The sequence below is a fragment of the Hippocampus comes genome, unplaced genomic scaffold (assembly GCF_001891065.2).
Source record: "Hippocampus comes isolate QL1 unplaced genomic scaffold, H_comes_QL1_v1.1 scaffold99, whole genome shotgun sequence".
NCBI lineage: Eukaryota > Metazoa > Chordata > Actinopteri > Syngnathiformes > Syngnathidae > Hippocampus > Hippocampus comes.
The window spans coordinates 939,338-958,040 of record NW_017805134.1 but is presented as its reverse complement, the minus strand read 5'-3'; the positions used below and the strand labels follow the sequence as shown (position 1 = coordinate 958,040).

Genomic DNA, 18,703 nt, shown 5'->3' with positions numbered 1-18,703 from the left:
CAGATATAATGTTGAAACTCTGCATAATGTTTCAGTGTCATACAATAACATTAAATATTTTTTATAGAAACAAAAGCTCTGTGTTTTTTTTCATACTGACACCTCCGATGGTGACGTATTTTAATGTTAGGCGTGACGGGTTACTAAACTATCAAAGCTTTTTCTTGGGTAGAACGTGGTCTAAAAAATTTGCGAACCACGGAGCTAATAATGGATCAATAATAGATGACAGATTAGATTTGCTTTGCTTAATTCATAAAAAAGAAGGTTTAAAGATTTTCCTGATTCAAAAGAGAACATGAGAGAGATTCGCTGCACTGTTATGAATTTGCAGCTGACATTTGTTTAAGCCTTGTTTGCAAGTCGGATGTTTGCTGACAATTTCAACAAGTTCACCGGCTTGCAAACAGAGGCCTTATTTTTAATTGCACAACAAAAGCCGCACACAACCGGCGGTGGCAGCAAAAGGTCAACAGAATGAAATGTGATCCTAATCCGCAACAGAAAGTCCCGACATTGAGCTTGCATAGCGAATAGCGTGGAAAAGCACATGGCTGGGTGCGATTGTTTTTTTTCTCCTCCTCCTTCCAACCCTGCACAATGTATGAAGCTTGGACGCACCGTCTCAAGCCAAGTTCAATTAACATGAGTAAGATGCAAAATATCAACGCATAAAATTTTACTTGGCCGCTTTATTTGAAAACGAGATAGCACTGTGGGGTTTCTGTGCTTGCAAGAGTTACCACATGCATGCAGCGTAAAGTATATTCATAGCTATGAATATATTTTGACAAGGACCTTCCTGCCAGCCAACGTGGATGAATGTGCTTGTACGAGACAACTCACGTCATTCTGCGAAATTTTCGGTCTGCCCTGGAGCGATCTTGTAAAGAGTGCAGTTAAAACAGCCACTATTTAAACATCCGAGTCTTCGGTTACTCAGCACTCCACTGCATGAACTGATCTACAGCCTCCCAGTAGGACCAGCATGTTGCTGGGGTCCTGCCGGGGAGCTGGTGATAGCTTGTGACCAGCTGGAGTCTAGTTGGTGTCAACAGCTACCAGCGGCGCAACAACAGCATGTTAGTCTTGCTGGGTGGCTGTGGCGCAGTTGGTCGAGTAAGTTAACCATTACCAAAGGTTTAGCTGTTTCAAATTTGGCTACTTTTGCTGCTGGTCTTGCTAGTGAAACCAGTAAGACCAGCATTCTGCTACTGTCCTGCTAGACCAGCACGAAAATACAACAAAACCATGCCGGTCTATGCTGTTTTTTTGTTTTTGTTTTGTTTTGTTTTGTTTTGTTTTTTTTAATTATTGATTGATTGATTGATTGATTGATTTAGCAGCGAAGAGGCAGAAAACTAAAGTGGTCACTGTGAGAAGGATCGGCTTGATGTGACCCTGACCATAATCCGGCGTGCTGGTGTGAAATCCAACTGAATAATCCATTTGATAATAAAGCAACCCCCATTTCTCTTGTAGTGCCCCCCCCCTCACCCCCATCCCCACCACATGTTCTCTATCCGTCTCATTCTCATTTAACTTATGATGAGGTCTCTTTGTCTAGTTGGGTTGTGCAAGTTGTAATATAAAGATGATCAACTTTTATTAAGTGTAGGTTTATGTGGAAAAAAAGCCATTGTGGGAAACCCTTCTAGAAGCCTCCTCACCCGATGTCATGCCAGATATAAAAGTGCATTCAGGGACTATCACGTTGAACCTTTTGAGACTACAGGCTCATGGTAACCAAATATTTCTGGCTTCTGTTGCGTTATCCCCGTCATTCTGAGGACAACACGTGTGGCCAGCAGACGTTGCAGCATGGAACAGGACAACAGCCAATGCAGCATGTTCAAGATGCCCTCCTGCTGGGCGGCCTGCCAGCCTGTCAATACGGCATTTTGATGTCGGATGAAAATGAGAGCACCCCCCTCACACCCCCCGCAACAGAGAGAGAGGGGCTGGAACAGAGAAAGAGAGGACTCGAAAAGGGAAGAACCCTCGACAGATGGACTCGCTAGTGATTAAAGATGGCGGCGGTCTTTGCTACGGACCACGAAGGAGGCTGCTGGAGCCGTAGTCCGGCGGCGGAGAACCGGGTAGCCCACAGGAGGCGAAAGAGGCAGGTAGGACGCCTGGTTCCTTGGCGTGGTTCGTCGTCATCGGTCCATTGTCTGTCTTTAGTGTTGGTGACACGCTGGTGCTGCTGTGTTTGGACTGTCATCAAAAGCAGAGCACATCATTTGATGTGACCCATGAATGTGCATTCGAAAGGCGGCTAGAGACCAACAACGTTTTGATTTCATTTTAGTCCTCCACCTAACCACTGTCCGATGACATACTTGCCTCTTATCGGATATCTTGCTATTATATCACCGACCTTATTTCATTCATTTATCCGTGTGGAGCTTGAGCTCTATCGGTAGTAGAAATAAGTCCAGAATTTGCTCGATCCCGCTGTTTAATCTACTCTTGTTAATTATGACACATTCAGCCAGGACAAAGAACATCAGCTGGACTCCAGCATATATTTTCTGACAGGCTTTCCCAGACGGCCAAATTTTTAATATTCAAAGCCAGATTTTGAATTACACAAGCAGACACGCACAAACAATGGCTTTAGGTGTCTCTCTTGAATGTTTAGTTGAAGTTGTAGGCTTTAAGAACATCGCAGTACTGTCTTGTTCCGCTTGTGAGTGCTTTTGAAGGAGAGACATCTTTGTGTGCTTTTAGAAAAGAAGCGTTCCTCCAAATATCTTAATGGGCTTTTGTTCATCCATAGCCGAGATAAGCCCATTTCATCCAAGGCCTAAACAAATCCACATTGACGCGTGGAACAAAGGCCGATGAGAAGCCCCAATGGGAGGAAAACGTGGAAGCTGTCTGGGACAAGGAATGCGACTCTTTACTGAAATAGTTTTAAGATTTTAAAGCTTCTCTATGTGGATAAACAACAACAACAACAAAAAAAACATCCGTTTCGCTCATTTTGGCTTTAAATACAGCTTTTACGAAGCTGTGGCAAAACTGAAACGGTTCAGTAGGGCAATCGCATTACTTTTAAGTGAAGGTCTTTGCCAAGGAATTCAATACAAAACGGGGGGAGGATACTTTCAATCCGTCTGAATTGACTGACAACTACAGAGGCACGGTCGTAGGCGAATATACGGCAATTCCGCCAATTGTTTTACAATACAAGTTCAGAAGACACTAATAAGGAAGTATCAAATGAAAACTGTCCTGTGAATTGAAAAATTAATACATATATCATACCATCAAAAGTGAATAAAGAGATACCATTGTTGGTCTGAAGTAACAAATCCGTCTGAATTGACTGACAACTACAGAGGCACGGTTGTAGGCGAATATACGGCAATTCCGTCAATTGTTTTACAAGTTCAGAAGACACTAATAAGGAAGTATCAAATGAAAACTGTCCTGTGAATTGAAAAATGAATCAATATATCATACCATCAAAAGTGAATAAAGAAATACCGTTTTTGGTCTTAGGTGACGTTATATACTCTCGAAATTTGAACATGATCCTTTGTCAGATGAATTTATTTCATCATTTTACTGCACAGGGCATAGGGCAGAAAAAGTGGTGAAAATATGCTATCTTCATATAATTGCTGTTTCTTGTGACATTATTGTGATGCTCTGAATCCAGACTTTTAGCCAATATTGATATCTTCTAATTATATAATTGCTTGTTTTTTGTTGTTGTTGTTTTTGCCATGCATGCTTGAAAACATGCAATTTTATTAGCATGACTTCATAGTGAAAACAACATTCTAAGCCACTTTCACAACATCATCATCAACAATAAAAGTCAATCCATGTGTCATCCTCGGGGCCTTCCACATAAATAACTTAAAGGCATCAGGGCCTGTTGAAAGGAAGACTTTCTTCTCTTTCAGATACAAATGGATGGAAAAGACCAAGTCGGGCGACCTTTCCTTTTCATGGAATCCAGGCGCATTTTACATGAACCCAAAACATGTCATAACTTTGCAATGGAATCGTCAGTGATTGAACGTACGGCTGGAGGATGCAGCGGAGGGATGTTCAACCACGAGGTAAAACAGCATTTGTTCAACTCAATACTGAATACAATGTTCCAATTGTTGGATGATCATTACCAGAGAAGGGATTTAATGCTGTTCAGCCGTCTTTCTAAACTTTCATGTTTCATGGCATGAAACCGCTTAAAATGTTTGAGCGGGCACCAGTGGTGATACGATGAGGCAGCGTGTGAAACAAATTCCTGCACTTTGTTGCGCTTGAGTGTTTTGATCCATATACGCCATCAATTTGGCCGCACGTGTTATGCTCGTCCAGCGTTTATCCCGAGTGCAGTAGAACTGTGCGAGTGCTCAGTAGCTGCCAGGTATGAGAGCGGATCTGAGACTGGCTCTTTGGCAATATTTGCCTCATTCTGTTTTCTTTTCTACTTTCAAGTCAAATGGTGACATAATTAAAAGTGCCTGGTGGGCTTTGCGCCGCACAACACAGGAAATCGCTGTGGCGTGTTAAAAGGAAAGCAAAGTGTGACTTCCTTTGTTGTGAAGTTAACTATGAGCTAATGCTAATACATCAACCGACTCCCTGTAATCATCTTCAGACGCTCGCCATGGTTTACAATGAGAAATTGAACATGCTGTTAGTTAATGTTGCTTCGACTCATGATGTGAGCTCATGAGACGCTATGCTAAATCACAGCTTTTGTATCTGCTTGCTTGATTATGCACTTATGAATAAATAAAGACAAACACACACAGAGTTGGCGTTTGTATTCAAACCGCTATGTCGAACACGAGGCTGCGTTGGTGGAAGGTTTCCACTGGTGAAAGGAGACTGAGATTCTCTCTTTTTCCATCGATAACGGCTTCAAACAATGCGTATGCCGGAATAGTTATTTCAGTTGTATTATCTTCAATGCTTTATGTTATGTTGTAATGTTGATATTTTATGTTAAATGTTCTGGAAAGTGCTTTGTTACAGCTACAGCTGTTGTGAAAGCGCTGTACAGTACAGTATAAGTAAAGATGCATTGAATAGAGAGAAAGATGGATTTGCAGGGCGCCCTTGAAGGCAACACAGTCGAAAGATGGACGACATCCATGGAAAACTCTTGATGCAATTCATCATTTTGGCTCTAAACACCTCGACAATTAATTTGAATTGAAACAATCAAGATGTGCTTTAGCTGCAGACACCTTCAGCTCTAATTTGAGAGTATTTACATCCAAATCAGGTGAACAGCTCATTCGGGTTCAAGGAGGTGATTGACTTGACCATTAGGCCGTCCTACTTTTTACTGTGAAGTGCCGTCAAGTGAGTTCTGAAGTATTTGGCTGAAGCAGATAATGTACGAAATACCTCACAGTTCATTCTGCTTCTTTGAGTTCTGAAGTATTTGGCTGAAGCAGATAATGTACGAAATACCTCACAGTTCATTCTGCTTCTTTGAGTTCTGAAGTATTTGGCTGAAGCAGATAATGTACGAAATACCTCACAGTTCATTCTGCTTCTTTGCCAAGGGTCAGAATAATAGACAAATAATTCTTCAATCATCCACCAAAGTTGTTGTCCATGATCTTCTGGATATTTTAGCGTTGCTGATATTTACCAGTGCGTTGTTTCATACCCAATCGTTTATTTGGCAAACCTCGTGGTTTTGTTATCACTCTGATGCATTTCTTTTAAATTTTCAGTACAATTATAGCTTGCGTCACTGATAGTGACAGCCGTTTGGATCTCATATTGAGAGTTCGCAGTAATATATTCCAAATGCAAATGACACGCAATGAAATCAAGTTCTGTACCCTCAAATTACAGCTGCAAGTCTGCAGTTAAATCACATCTTTTTTTGTTTCACTTCCAATCTATTCCAATGGTGGTATTTAGAGGCAAAATGATGTACAACACAATACATCTTTATTGATATAGTGCTTTCACATACAGAAAGACAGCTAAGATTTGTAGAACATACAGTAAGGTGCAGTACAGCGCAGTACAGCTGTAGTTGTGGGCAGCGGCAATGCGCCCATTGGCCGATAGGGGCGCCGCGCACCATCTTGCAGCAGACACATTAGAAGAGAAGAGAGACAGCCAAGGCTGACAGCCGCCGAGTGTCCTCTTTGTTACGCTTCAAAACTCTCGCCATCCTCAAGTATGACACCGTCCGAGGCGGCTGCCGGTTCCGGTCCAGATGCCCGCTGCGTTCCGCCGGGCCGAGAAGGTGAAGTATTTCTCACTTTTGTTAGGGGCTCGCGCTGACAGCGGAGGAGAGATTGCGGTAGTCAGTAGTGAGGGGCGAGGGAGGGAGATAAGAGATTAAATGCGTGCGCTGCCGTCGCTTTACTGCTCGGTGGAAAATCCGCTCGGAAATGTGCGTGGAAATGTCCTGAGTGTGCTTCTCGACGCCCGCGGAAGTGTTGGCGGTGGTCTCGCTTCTCGCGCGGACTACTTTATGTGCGCGCGGACGGCGGAGGCAACGCGGACATGTCAGCGGGTGAACAGTGGCACAAAGTTGTGCACTTGTCGGTGTGCCACCCGGAGGCCTGCTGGCTCGCCGTGTGTGTATTATGTGTGTACACCGAGTTAGTTTCAGGCGCCCCTCCCCCACTTTGGCCGCCGCTCTCATGTTCATTTTTGACATGAATGTGGCGAGGCTCCTTCACGTCAAAGAGGAACGACCACTAACAATTCCATTTTGTTACACGTACCTGCCAGGACCTCCCCAAAAGACCACACCTGCGACGGCAGGTCAGCCAATATCAATGCGCTAGCTTGCGACCGAAGAGCAACCAACGTAGAAACCAATATGCCGATATAATTGAGCACATTCACAAATGAACAGTTAATTGTTGCCCAAAATTCACAGTGGAGCAGCCAGTTAAACACCAATGCTCGCACGACAAGATAAATACAACGTAGAACGCTCCACGTGGCTATAAATGCCCAAATAATCACACAAATAATTCACAGACCATTACATTTTTACAGTAATCATCCTCTTAATGCGCTGCATATGCATCTCAGACTAGTTCATTTTGATATTAATGCCCAAACTAAAAACTCAAATTCACCTTAGGACATCCATCCATCCATCCATTTTCTATAGCTCTTATCCTCACTGGTGTCGTGAGTGAGCTAAACCTAATTCTTGCTGATTTATAGAGAGAGGCCTTGTGGATAGAGACAAAACAACCATTCACCCCATGTCCGTTTTGGAACACTCATTTAGGTTATGAAACTGAAAATAAGAGTGCAAATGTATCACAGAATATTCATGCCCAAGCAAACAGGATTAATGCATCATAAAATAGCATGCCTGGATATTAGTAAAGGCACGAATGCCTCTAGTCTACTCTGGTAAAGTTCAGCACGTCAGCCAAACATGCTTCTAATTGTCAAAGTTGTTCACAATTCCCAAAAAAACGCTGCCTTTAAAAAAAAAAAAAAAAAAAAAATATAGTTGTTAGTTTTTAACATAGTCTATGAAATTATGTTTGGTGTGCACGCGTGAGGCAAGACAGAGAGTGGGTGTGCCCTGAAGCACTCCGCAATCACGGTGGATTTTTTTTTTTGGGGTGTATTATTTAACGCAGCTCAAGTTAGAGTGTGTCAAAAACTAACATCACAAACATGTCACACTTTACCAGAGACTCTTGTCAATCCAAATGAAAACCACACCCTAAAACAATCGAGGTATGCTCCTTAGCGTCTTTGCTTTACAATTATGCCAATGACGCATATTTGTCCTTGAACGACCTTTCGAATCTTGACACATGCAATGCTTCAGTTGACCGTGCAATAAGGACACGTGAAACACAAATGAAGTGTGATGTAAGAATGAATCAAGCGACATTTGAAGTACATGGAGCTAATAGCAGGCAATTTAATTAATGCCCCAAACCTCAAACAAGCCTTTCATCATGATACACCCACTCTAGTGCCAAACTTATGCTGGTTTAAAAAAAAAAAAAAAAAAAAAGACACATTATTAACTCATGTTCATCCTATTTCCAGGCAGAAAGTTGCATTGAGGTCAGGCGGAATCAAAAGTGTACAGGGACTATAGACCTCATACTGTTTTTGTGCACATTTTCAGTAGATTTTATCGTAAATTAAACCCAAAATCAAGCCGGTTTATGATTTAAACATTCAGCACTTGATGATTTCCTCTGGCTTCATGCTGAATTCGCTTTAATTTTAGTGTTCAGCTTGGAACTGGCCACTTGAGTCCTTCACGAAAAAGCTGACTGTGCAGAATAATAATAAAAATGGGATGCATGCTTATGCCAGAGTGTTGTGGGTCTTATGGATATATTTTTCCCCCTATGCAGGAGTTACTTTGCTGTGGCGAAAGTAGGCATCTGGATCTAGTTATCGTGTTTTTCGCCCTCAACGGGGACATTCTACTTGGATGCCAGGACTATGAGCGTGAGCAACCACGGGGGCTTCCTGGTCGACCCGGGTGGCAGCTTCAATGAGGATGCACCCAGACCTCCAGTTCCTGGGGAAGAGGGCGAGCTGGTGCTCACCGAGTGCCACAGCTCCGGCATCCCGCTATCCAGAAGCCTCAAATGTGAAGCGTCCGTGGCCACGCCCAGGCGGCCGGACCAGGACTTGGGCTACGAGCCAGAGGGCAGTGCCTCTCCGACGCCGCCTTACCTGAGATGGGCGGAGTCGCTTCACTCGCTGCTGGACGACCAGGATGGCATCCATCTCTTCAGGATGTTCCTCAAGCAGGAGGCATGTGCCGACCTGTTGGACTTTTGGTTTGCGTGCAGCGGCTTCCGCAAACTTGAAACTGCTGAAGGCAACGATGAGAAGCGGCTAAAACTGGCGAAAGCCATCTATAAGAAATATGTCCTGGACAACAACGCTATTGTTTCCAGGCAGATCAAACCGGCGACTAAGTCTTTCATCAAAGACTGTGTGATGAAGCTACATATCGATCCGGCCATGTTCGACCAGGCTCAGACTGAAATCCAGACAACAATGGAGGAAAACACCTACCCTTTATTCCTTAAATCAGATATATATTTGAAACACGCTCAGACAGGGGGAGAGAGTCCCAAACCGTATGCTGATCAAAGCCCACTTCAGGGTCACACAAAGAATCTGGCGGGCTATTTGCCGACATTAAATGAACATGAGGAGTGGAGATGTGACCAAGAGTCGGAAGAGCACCCCGAGTGTGACCTCACGCCCAGCAGCAGGCTCACTCAGAGGCTGCTCACGGAGACGCCGTCACATCGCACCGCAGGAAGATTCCAGGAAGAGTACAGGTAACTCCTCAGAGCTTCATTATTTTCCCCCCAAGCTTTCCTCTGCCAACTGCTGAATTGGAAGTAACCCCCCCACCCCTCCCGCCGCCTCCAGAGCTGCCCGAAATGTGAGATGAAATGTGTGTAGTGGGAGATAAGAGGCAGATGGTGCGTGAAGAATTCCAAGTACTTAAGTTGGGCTGATGAGGAGGCTGCAGGGGAACTTCCACTTTTTGTAAGTCAGAGAAGCGGCGTCTTGTGCTGCCACTTTGTCTTAAGTCTGCGACTGCTGACTAAATGCAGTGTCCTGCTTATCTTCTGGATATGGTTTGTTTTCTTTGTCTGCCTTCTTCCCAGTAATGTCACTGTCAGTTATCAAAGCTCTCTTCAAGGCACCATCCATGGTTCAAAATCAGATTATTCAGATTAAACACAAAGATAATCAGTCTGCTACACAGAAGACTACAGGAATCACAGAGTATGGTAAATCCCCCTCCATTGTTGGAGTTACGTTCCAAAACCCCCCTGCAATAAGTGAAATTCACGATATAGAATGACACCCTAGGTGTCTTATAGCATTTACGGCATTTTTTAAAGGTATTTATAGACATTTTTAAAATGATGTAAACCCATTAAAATGCGTATATTAAAGGTGAAGTAAGCCCCAAAATTTTCTTTACAACAATACGTTACATGTAGCCCTACTAGTCCAAACATGGCATTCTGATTAATATTCGGTTTGTGGAATATGAGTTAAGAAGTAAAATCCTCTCGTTTTTGTCCATCTCAGGGCCGGCCATTTTGTTACTTGCTGTCTGAAACTGACATCATAGTTGCACATGCCTCTGGTTATGACTAATCATGGCTCAGCTTCAGAAAACAGGTGAGCCGTGATTGGTCGTTAATTTGAAATAGCAGCATTTGGCTTCCTTCGGCCGCAATAAGAAATTCCAACACCAAATAATAACTATAACTAAACAGCACATCTGAACAGTGCTGTGAGTTTTCCTATCGATACTGTATGTTCCCGAGCTGTAAGAGTCAAGGGTAAAAATCTTTTTTGTTGACTTTCAAAAAATGACCAATGTCTAAAATAAATAATGGATACTGTTTGTAGTGTAAGAGACTCACATAGGAAAGTTAAAAGCTAGCAAAGTGAGCACACCGAGAGACATTGCAGTTGCGTGAAGAACACAACCAAAGGCGAGTGCTGCTGCTCAATATTGATAGTGTTTGAAAGTGTGCAAGAGGGAAAAAAAATGCACATCTCACCGCTGCAGTGGTTTCAGTCATGTCCATCCAGACTTCTGTGATGTATAAATAATAATGGAGCCACAGGTATAGCGATGCGATCTCTAGTTCAAGAATCAATCATCCTGGCTTTGTACAAAAAGACTCCTCTTGCCTTTCTCTATTGACCTTTCTCTAAACCTCACCTTTTTTTCCCTCTCGTAATTCCCTGATGTCCCCTTATTTCGTACTCTGCTTGTTGCATACATTTCCATTATTAAGGGTTGTGGAAGCTGAAGGAATTAGCCGGTTACAAAGGGTTCTCATTGAGCCTTTTTTTTCCCGTGAGCATGTGCATTCTAAACAGGAAGGGAGCTCGGTCGAATGCTTTAGGGACTTCCAATGTGAATAAGAAAGACAATGTCGAACATCTATAATTCATGCGCGGGAAGCGTTGTCAGAACTATTCTCGGCAACGTCAAGCACAGAATCTGAGCGATGTCAAATGAATGTCTCGATGTTCGACGTACATTTGGCTTGTTAAAATTTGGTGTACTCTGCAGTCATCACAGCAGCAGGATGGTGGCGAGCAATGACTGTATTGAAAATTCAAGCACTTTGCACTACAAAGTTAGTTTTTAAATTCAAAGATGTTCAACATGTGGAAAGGAGAGAATATTCTATAGGTTTTAAGTTGGCTACTTATTATTATTTGATGTATTTTACTGGTAAAAAGAACAAACAGAAATGGTGTTGGTATTGTACCGGGGGGAACACCGCTTGATTATTTAGCCCCCCACCACGACCAAAAAAAAAAAAATCACGAAAGATGCACCTTATTCAATGATCATTGAAGCATATCTGGAGTGAGATACTAATTCAATCTTAGTCAGTGATGCTGTATTGTATTTTTTATTTTATTCTCCCTCAACCCGAGGAAAAAAATGTTTCTTTTCACACTACAGTGTTCATCCAATAATTTATTATATGCAGATAAAAACATGTACGCTACATCATGAAGTCCATGTATCTGAAGATGGGGAAACTTGTAAAACCCATGAAATTACCTTGGGATCGCCCTTTTTTAAAGAACAACCAGGTGTTCTAAGATTGACATTTTAGGGTTGCTCCAACCAAAATGTGGTGCTGACACGCGAATGTGAAAATGAGAACACCACATGCGGGCATAATCTGATTCTCCTGTGTGCTTAACACAGGAAATTTTGACTCTAAATTATTTGCGCTTTGCAATGAACATGGTCTCTAAAACAGAACCTTGAGGTACACCGTTGTCAATTTTTGTTTTCACTCCAGACATACACCCGGTCGGGAGCCCGCCGACTGCTACTATGCCAACGCCGGTCATGCATTGGCTCCAGCCACCAGCGCCAACGACAGTGAGCAGCAGAGTATGTCCAGCGACGCCGACACGCTTTCCCTTACTGACAGCAGCGTGTAAGTATTTATTTATTCTTTTTTATTTATTAATTTTTTCATTGTTGTTTTTTTTTTTTTTTTTTTTTTTTTAGTTGAACAACTTCAAGAGTTGTTTATTTATGGGAGTATTTCTGAAAATGTTTGTTTATTTCAGAGATGGCATCCCGCCCTACAGATACCACAAACCTCATCGGCGGGAGATGCACGAGAGCGCTCGAGCAAATGGGCGCGTGCCGCTGCCGATCATCCCCGTGAGTTATTCATGGTTTGCCTCCCTCTTCCCTCCTCCATCTCATTTCCCTCTCGGCTTCTTTCAACTGTCTGTCTCTGCTGTATTTGTCTCTCTTCACGTGCACCCTCGGAGATGGTGCATATTTACCGTGTGTGTGTGTGCTATGGGGCCTGTGAGGGAGTATAAGTATAGCGGCGAAGGGAAGGTTGTCTAAACGTAGCTCCTTGCTTTTCGGAAGCTGCTCCCAAGCAGACGAGAAGGCTCCCCCATGACAGCCGGATGCCTCCCCCGTGCAGCTGAGGCTGCCTCTCGCCAGCCCTAATTAGGCCGACCAATCGGGAGGCGGTGTGAATTGACTGCATTTTACAGCGCTAATCCTCCCTCATGTGTCCTAATGAAGTCACCGTGAATTAACCGATATGAGGAATGTTAAGTCACCGTTAGATCGTTCTTCAACATTCAAAGTCTTGTCTTTTGCACAATCCCGCAAAAGGTTGTGAACTGAAAATGTACTAAAGTCGCAATGTCCCCCTCACCCCTTCCCCTTTCCAGCGCACCAACAGGATTCCGAAAGACATCCACGTGGCGCCGGAGCGCTTCGCCGCTGACCTGATCCTCCGCCTGGAGGGCGTCCTGAGAGAGAGGGAGACAGAGGAGCGACTCAGGAGGTTGCGACTGGTATGTCCGTTCCATTCTTGCCCACCAAATAAGCTACAAGTGCTGTGTTAAGTTCCAGTGCCTTAGCACACGAACACCATTCACGCAATGCGAAGTCTTGTATGTTGTGCATTCAGCGAGAGAACCATCTCTTAAGACAAGCATTTAAACCGATAACATTTCATCCTAGTTTGCCCGTCCGGCACCGGAAGCGCCAGTCAATGTGCGTTTCAAGTTTTCAAAGGAGACTTCAATGAAATTAATGAGGCCAGCTATTAAGAGTAGGCAAAATAAATAAATAAATAAACGGCGTGACATGAATCACTTGGCGAGTTCTGTCTTCGGCCTGCCGGCAATTTGACTTTGTGCACCAATCAGATGGAGCACCTGCGCTTGTAAGCCGGGAACAGCGTGGCAGCCGTTTAATGTCACTTGAGTGCCAGTGAAATGCACCTCAGTACGCAGAGCCAAGTCTTTGGTTTGGTTTGGATCCGAATGAAAAGTGGAAGCGAATAACACGCACGCTAACTGGTACCTTAGCCTTGGATTCTGCAATATTAGATTCCACCGTCTCCTCTTTGCCCTCAACCCCCGCCCCTCCCTCCAAATACAATTCATGGTTGCTCCATTATTTTGATGTGTTTTTTTTGAAAATGTACACGATGCATATATGTATTGGTCTGTAATGTTATTAATTTTTTAGTTCTAATAGTTAATGTTGAAGGAGTAGGATCGAAATAATTTTGACTTCTTCCTACTCTTTTTCGGAGTAGCAGTACATGTTTAAATTTGTATTGTAGATTTTTGGTTTGGTTTGGCAGTATTTTTTTTTTATTTTTTGACTAAATGTTCAAAATAATCTTCCATCAATGTTACTCTACAGTCTCCACCCCAATGATGCCACACTTTCTCCTCGTAATGAAAAAAAATAAACATGATAATGTTAGCTTAGCAGTATTTTGCTCCACAGTCTTCAGTTTTCTGCGTTCGCGCCTGCATAGCAAATCCAGTTGTCAAAACTGGCAAATCGGGGCACATTTTCAAGAATCATAAAACAACTATGCATGGATTGACCCCCAAGTGCAGATTATTGACGGTGGTGATGTTTTTTTTTTTTTTTTTAACTGGTGAAATGCTCCCATCTTGTGGAGAAAATGCATCTCACCCAATTGAGGCGTCTGTGACCATCCTGGTTTAAAAATAGAATAGAAATCCTTTTCGTGTCAATGTTTGGTGACGATACAATGGCGCTGTAATATCAAGAGTAAAATATAGAATAGAATAGAAGTATACGATAACCTATACAAAATAAGATGCAATTTTTCTGTGCAAATAGTAGTTCGTACAAGTAGACTGCTACTTGCGTGAGAAATTCTATTGAATATAATTTAATATTTCAATGTAAAACAAGTAGCAGATTACTGGAGTGACTGTTGGCGATCATTTTAAATGTACATTTCCCACCGAAGGAAGAGGAAGGCGACGAAGGCTTCCCCGCTGATGTTCATCCACAGAACTACGCCGACTACTATGGCCCCTTCCTGAGAGACGCCCATGAGGAGAACCCCGAGAGCATCCTAGACGAGCACGTCCAACGTGTCATGAAAACTCCAGGTTGCCAATCACCCGGAACGGGCCGCCACTCTCCCAAGTCCCGCTCACCGGAGACTTTCAAAGGGCCGCCGCCGCCGCCCTGGGCAGCTCCGGGTAAACATCCTTCCAGGCAAGCTGTCAAAGGAGAGTCGAGTCACCACTGTAAGCATCACACCCACCAGTCGGAGTCACCTTGGGGCGTGGCATCCACAAACATGGAGCATGGAGCTTACGGGTATGTTTATTCAGCTAAGCCTGTGGTGTCTTCTTTTTCCCCACCCCTCACGAAAGATTGTGCTGTCATGCAGGAGCAAAGGTGGTGCACAGTGTAGACGAGCATTCAAGCGTGGGGAGGAAGCAGCAGCCCCCGTGGAAGACTTGGAGAAGAAGCAGAAGATCCTCTTGTGGCTAATGGAGGGACAGAAGGAGATGATCCGACACAAGAGGAGCCCGTACGGGTCAGTCACGATATTTGTTTTGTAACTTTCCAGAACCTTTTGGGAAGATCTCCTTGTGTTTTGCTACTCTACATTTCACATTGGTTTAGCGGTGAACATGGCCAGCCACAGCTCATAGCCGATTCTTGCAGTGATCATTTCTTCATGTCAAATCAAGAACATTTTTGATGCCTTTATCTTAATGCCAAATGCCACCTTCATTAATTTTTGGATGATATTGGTCTTGCATCCCAGTTTCCGTGCATCTGCCCATGCAATGACAAGAAATAATTTTGAGTTCTTTCTGCCCAAAGATGCATTGATGGGCTAAAAACCAAGTCTCTATCTTGCATTGTAGTAGCACCGCTTGCTCGAGGAAGGTCCCGGGCCAGCCCAGCTGCTCTTGGGACAACGTGCAGCCGTCACATCCTTTCATCCAGGACCCCACTATGCCCCCCAACCCTGCCCCGAGCCCCCTCATCCAGCTGGAAGAGGTCCGCCGGCGGCTGGCAGAGGAGAAGATGATCAAATCTGGAACGTTGCAGCCCAAGCAACGGTGAGCGGACGCAAACCTATTCATTGTTTTACAGTCCCCCGCTTTATCCAGGTTGACCTACTGTGGGCCCACTTTGTGGGAGAACATCCAAATATCTGGAGTCGAGTGGATCTGGAAAATTTTCACCAAAATAAACATAAACGGGGGTTCACTCTTCACCACCCCCGACAGAATCCTTTTCAGTAAAGGAGCGATGAAGGTGGAGCGCGTGTCTAACAAAGATGGCGGTTGTTGGCTCCTTCAGGTATGTGATGGAGGTGATCCAGCGGGGTCGCACTGCACTCAGGCCTTCATTGTTCCCGCCGCTCAGCGTGGTGCCCGCCGTGTCAGACTGCGAGCTTTCCGAGCCCGAGTACGTCCGCTCGCGTCCTCAATTTATTGTCCTTTACCCTTCCTGCATTTTTTTTTTCATGACTTGAAATTTCATTTTTCATCAATTCAACCATTGCTGCTATGATGCCTTTTTCCAGCAATGACTTTCTTTATTCGTTTTTCTGAAAACAACCCCATGGGATATTTATTGCATTGGCATGCTTGTGAACACCCTGTGAACATCCTCTCGTGGCTTGTGATTAAAAATGCTGCACTTCACTTGTCCATCAGTAGATGGCGCCCAGTTACAAGCATCCCTCACCTTGTACTTTGGTTGTTTTTTGTTTTTTTCGTGCCATACATTTACATACTTATGACGCTCCCATTTGTCTGTTTTATTTTTATTTTGTTCTTCTAAGCTTGCACTTCTTTCCCAGCTATAGCTAAATGATTTTGCCTAAATCCCTTGTGCTTTCATGTGTATCCTCAGGCACAAAGCGACTAAAAAGCAACCGTGCAACAGCATGACGGTGGCGTACTACTTCTGCGGAGAGCCCATCCCGTACAGGACCTCCGTCAAGGGCCGGCTGGTGACACTCGGCCAGTTTAAAGAGCTGCTGACCAAGAAAGGAAATTACAGGTCAGACTTAAATGATTTTGCTTTACTCAGCTGCGCAAAATACAAGTCAACTTTGCAGAAGAGTGTATCTAATAAATTTCTAACATTCTGAGCTCCAATCTTCACCATGTCCGAATGAAAAGCCTCCTTCTCCACCTCGCCAGGTATTATTTCAAGAAGGTGAGCGACGAGTTTGACTGCGGAGTGGTGTTTGAGGAGGTGCGCGAGGACGACGCCACACTGCCTACCTTTGAGGAGAAGATCATCGGCAAAGTGGAAAAGATCGACTGAGACACGGACGTGAGGAGGGGAAAACGCATGAGAGCGATCGATGAAGGTGAACAGGAAGTGGGTGGAAAGCAAAACAGGAAGTGCTTCATGGAGGCGTACGATGTAGCTTTGTAAAGTTTACTTCCGAAAAGCGCTGCCGATGTTTTTTTTTACGGTGTAATCACTGGTCCTTTTTAAAGTAACCGCACTTATTGTGATTCTTTTTTTAAATGTAATGATACCAGGTGTGTACAGTTTGTGGTAACCAATAACATTTATATCTATTTAACTATTTAAAATTTGATATCCTATTGACGCCCCGCCCCTCTACCCCCGATGAAGACGATCACAATCCTTTTTAAAAGGATTCTATTTATGACTTATTTCTAAATGCCACTTAAGTGTAATTTATTATTTTGTAACATTTTAGTCAGGCAGCACTTTGGGCGCCTCAGTTATGAAGACATGATTTGGGGGCTTCTTGTAGCAAGTCCACGATTGGGATACGTTATTCCCCAAAATTTGATAGACCACCCTGACGGTGTAAAATTGTTGTTGTGTTATTGGGCCATTCCATTCATTTCACCCAAGTGTTGGTAAAATGGCCTCTCACGAACACTGCGAGGGAGCTGTCAAAACAAAATTGCAATTGTAGATTTGAACATCTATGCAAGCTGCTTTCAAGTTATTATTAGAATTGGCCTGTTTGAGGTTACGGTCATCTTTTACATGACATATCGTATCATAGCATTTTTGAATGAAGGCTTATTCCAGCAACAAAATAAGTGCCTCTCATTTTGGTGCCTGGAAGGATGGTCTCCTTTAAAAGCCTTCTGAAAATGAACGCAGACTAGTTCAAAACTGTTTGGGGTCATTGTAACAGGTGGGAAGCCTCGTTGACGTTCATTGGTCAACATCCGTGACATTTGTTACGCTACAAAGATGCAAAGCTGAAAGGATGCACATGTTAAAAACATAAATAAATGTATCGCTTGAAATTATTTCGACCACTTATGGAGGTGATTGAGGGCAATACCTGAAATTGATTTTTTTCCTTATGACAAGCCTGTGTTGCCTCAAACGGGTTTTGAAGGCAATAAAAACAAATTATCATCATGGGAGCGGTTACTATTTGCTCCATGGCACCCCCTATAGGAGTGGAGGCTCATTAACTTGACAGGGGTAAATATCCATACGTTTTTTTTTTTTTCCCCCCAATGCCAAGATGACTGATGAATGTACACGCTAAAACACACACACAAATATTTGTCCAAGCACACTCGCGCCAACCTTAGTGCTTGTACAACTTGAGGGATGATGTCCTGGATGGTCGATCTTAGACCACCAAAGTAGGAGTTCTGGGGTTGCCATGGCAACAACCGTGCCCATTTTCTTTTGAGGACAAGCCAGTGTAGCATATCGCATGGACATGATTTTTGGAGCTGTTATTTTGAAGGTCAATTAATTACATATCAGGTTTGATTAACAAAAAAAAAAAAAAAAAAAAAAGCTCTGCATTTATAATATTCATTCAGTCATTGAAACTTGTGGCGTAGGAGGTGAGAATGTGTCGAAGCTCACAGAAGAGAAGTGTGCGAATGTCACAAAGTCTAAAGAAGGCTCAGAAATTGTTGTTGAAGGACACAGTGGGACGTCATTCACTTAGTGGCATGAAGTCTAAGCCGCTGTTGATGTTGAAGTAGACCTTGACGGTCTTATTATTCGTGTTGCTGCAGGGTAGGAAGAACCATGTGATGGAATGTCCACAAAGCTAATAATTTAGATACACGATATAGCTAATATATTTGTCATACTTTAAGGAAATAATTTAATTTATGGATGTCACTTTTCATGTTGTAGTCTTTTGTGAGAAGCCCTTTTATTTTCAAGCTCCCAAAATGTCATTCAAATGCATCAGTGACATCAGAGTGCCTTTTTATTGTTATTGTTATTATCATGATTATTGTTACTACTATTATTGTTGTTGTTTTATATGTAAATGTCCGCAACATGACGTGTCATCAGCCAGCAGCCCAGTCAGAACATTCATAACTTCACAAGAGAGAGGAGAGGGGGGAA

At 43.4% G+C, this 18,703-nt stretch overlaps 1 protein-coding gene and 1 long non-coding RNA gene across 4 annotated transcripts; one reads left to right on the top strand and one right to left on the bottom strand.

Annotated features, from left to right (window-relative positions):
* Positions 1-11: 11 nt before the first annotated feature.
* On the bottom strand, positions 12-15,710 carry LOC109513804 (uncharacterized). Its single transcript, XR_002167864.1, has 3 exons — positions 15,701-15,710; positions 14,081-14,087; positions 12-1,041 (listed from the first exon to the last, which is right to left on the bottom strand). It is a non-coding gene; the product is annotated as an uncharacterized LOC109513804 (long non-coding RNA).
* Positions 1,510-18,703, top strand: axin1 (axin 1). Of its 3 annotated transcripts, XM_019866475.1 has the most exons (12): positions 1,510-2,126; positions 3,921-4,079; positions 8,355-9,302; positions 11,826-11,966; positions 12,103-12,199; positions 12,733-12,858; positions 14,307-14,665; positions 14,739-14,888; positions 15,226-15,423; positions 15,668-15,775; positions 16,226-16,375; positions 16,519-18,703. In XM_019866475.1, the coding sequence occupies exons 3-12, from the start codon at positions 8,446-8,448 to the stop codon at positions 16,643-16,645; spliced, it is 2,313 nt and encodes a 770-aa protein (XP_019722034.1). In that variant the 5' UTR covers positions 1,510-2,126; positions 3,921-4,079; positions 8,355-8,445; the 3' UTR covers positions 16,646-18,703. The 3 variants fall into 3 exon arrangements, with proteins under 3 accessions (XP_019722034.1, XP_019722036.1, XP_019722035.1); XM_019866477.1 differs by lacking the exon at positions 15,668-15,775; XM_019866476.1 differs by lacking the exons at positions 1,510-2,126; positions 3,921-4,079 and adding an exon at positions 5,477-6,244.

Coding starts and splice junctions, on each gene's coding strand:
- axin1 (XM_019866475.1), top strand. CDS start 8,446: ATGAGCGTGAGCAACCACGGGGGCTTCCTGGTCGACCCGGGTGGCAGC. Junction 11,967..12,102: donor TCCCTTACTGACAGCAGCGT/GTAAGTATTTAT, acceptor TGTTTATTTCAG/AGATGGCATCCCGCCCTACA. Junction 16,376..16,518: donor ACCAAGAAAGGAAATTACAG/GTCAGACTTAAA, acceptor CCACCTCGCCAG/GTATTATTTCAAGAAGGTGA.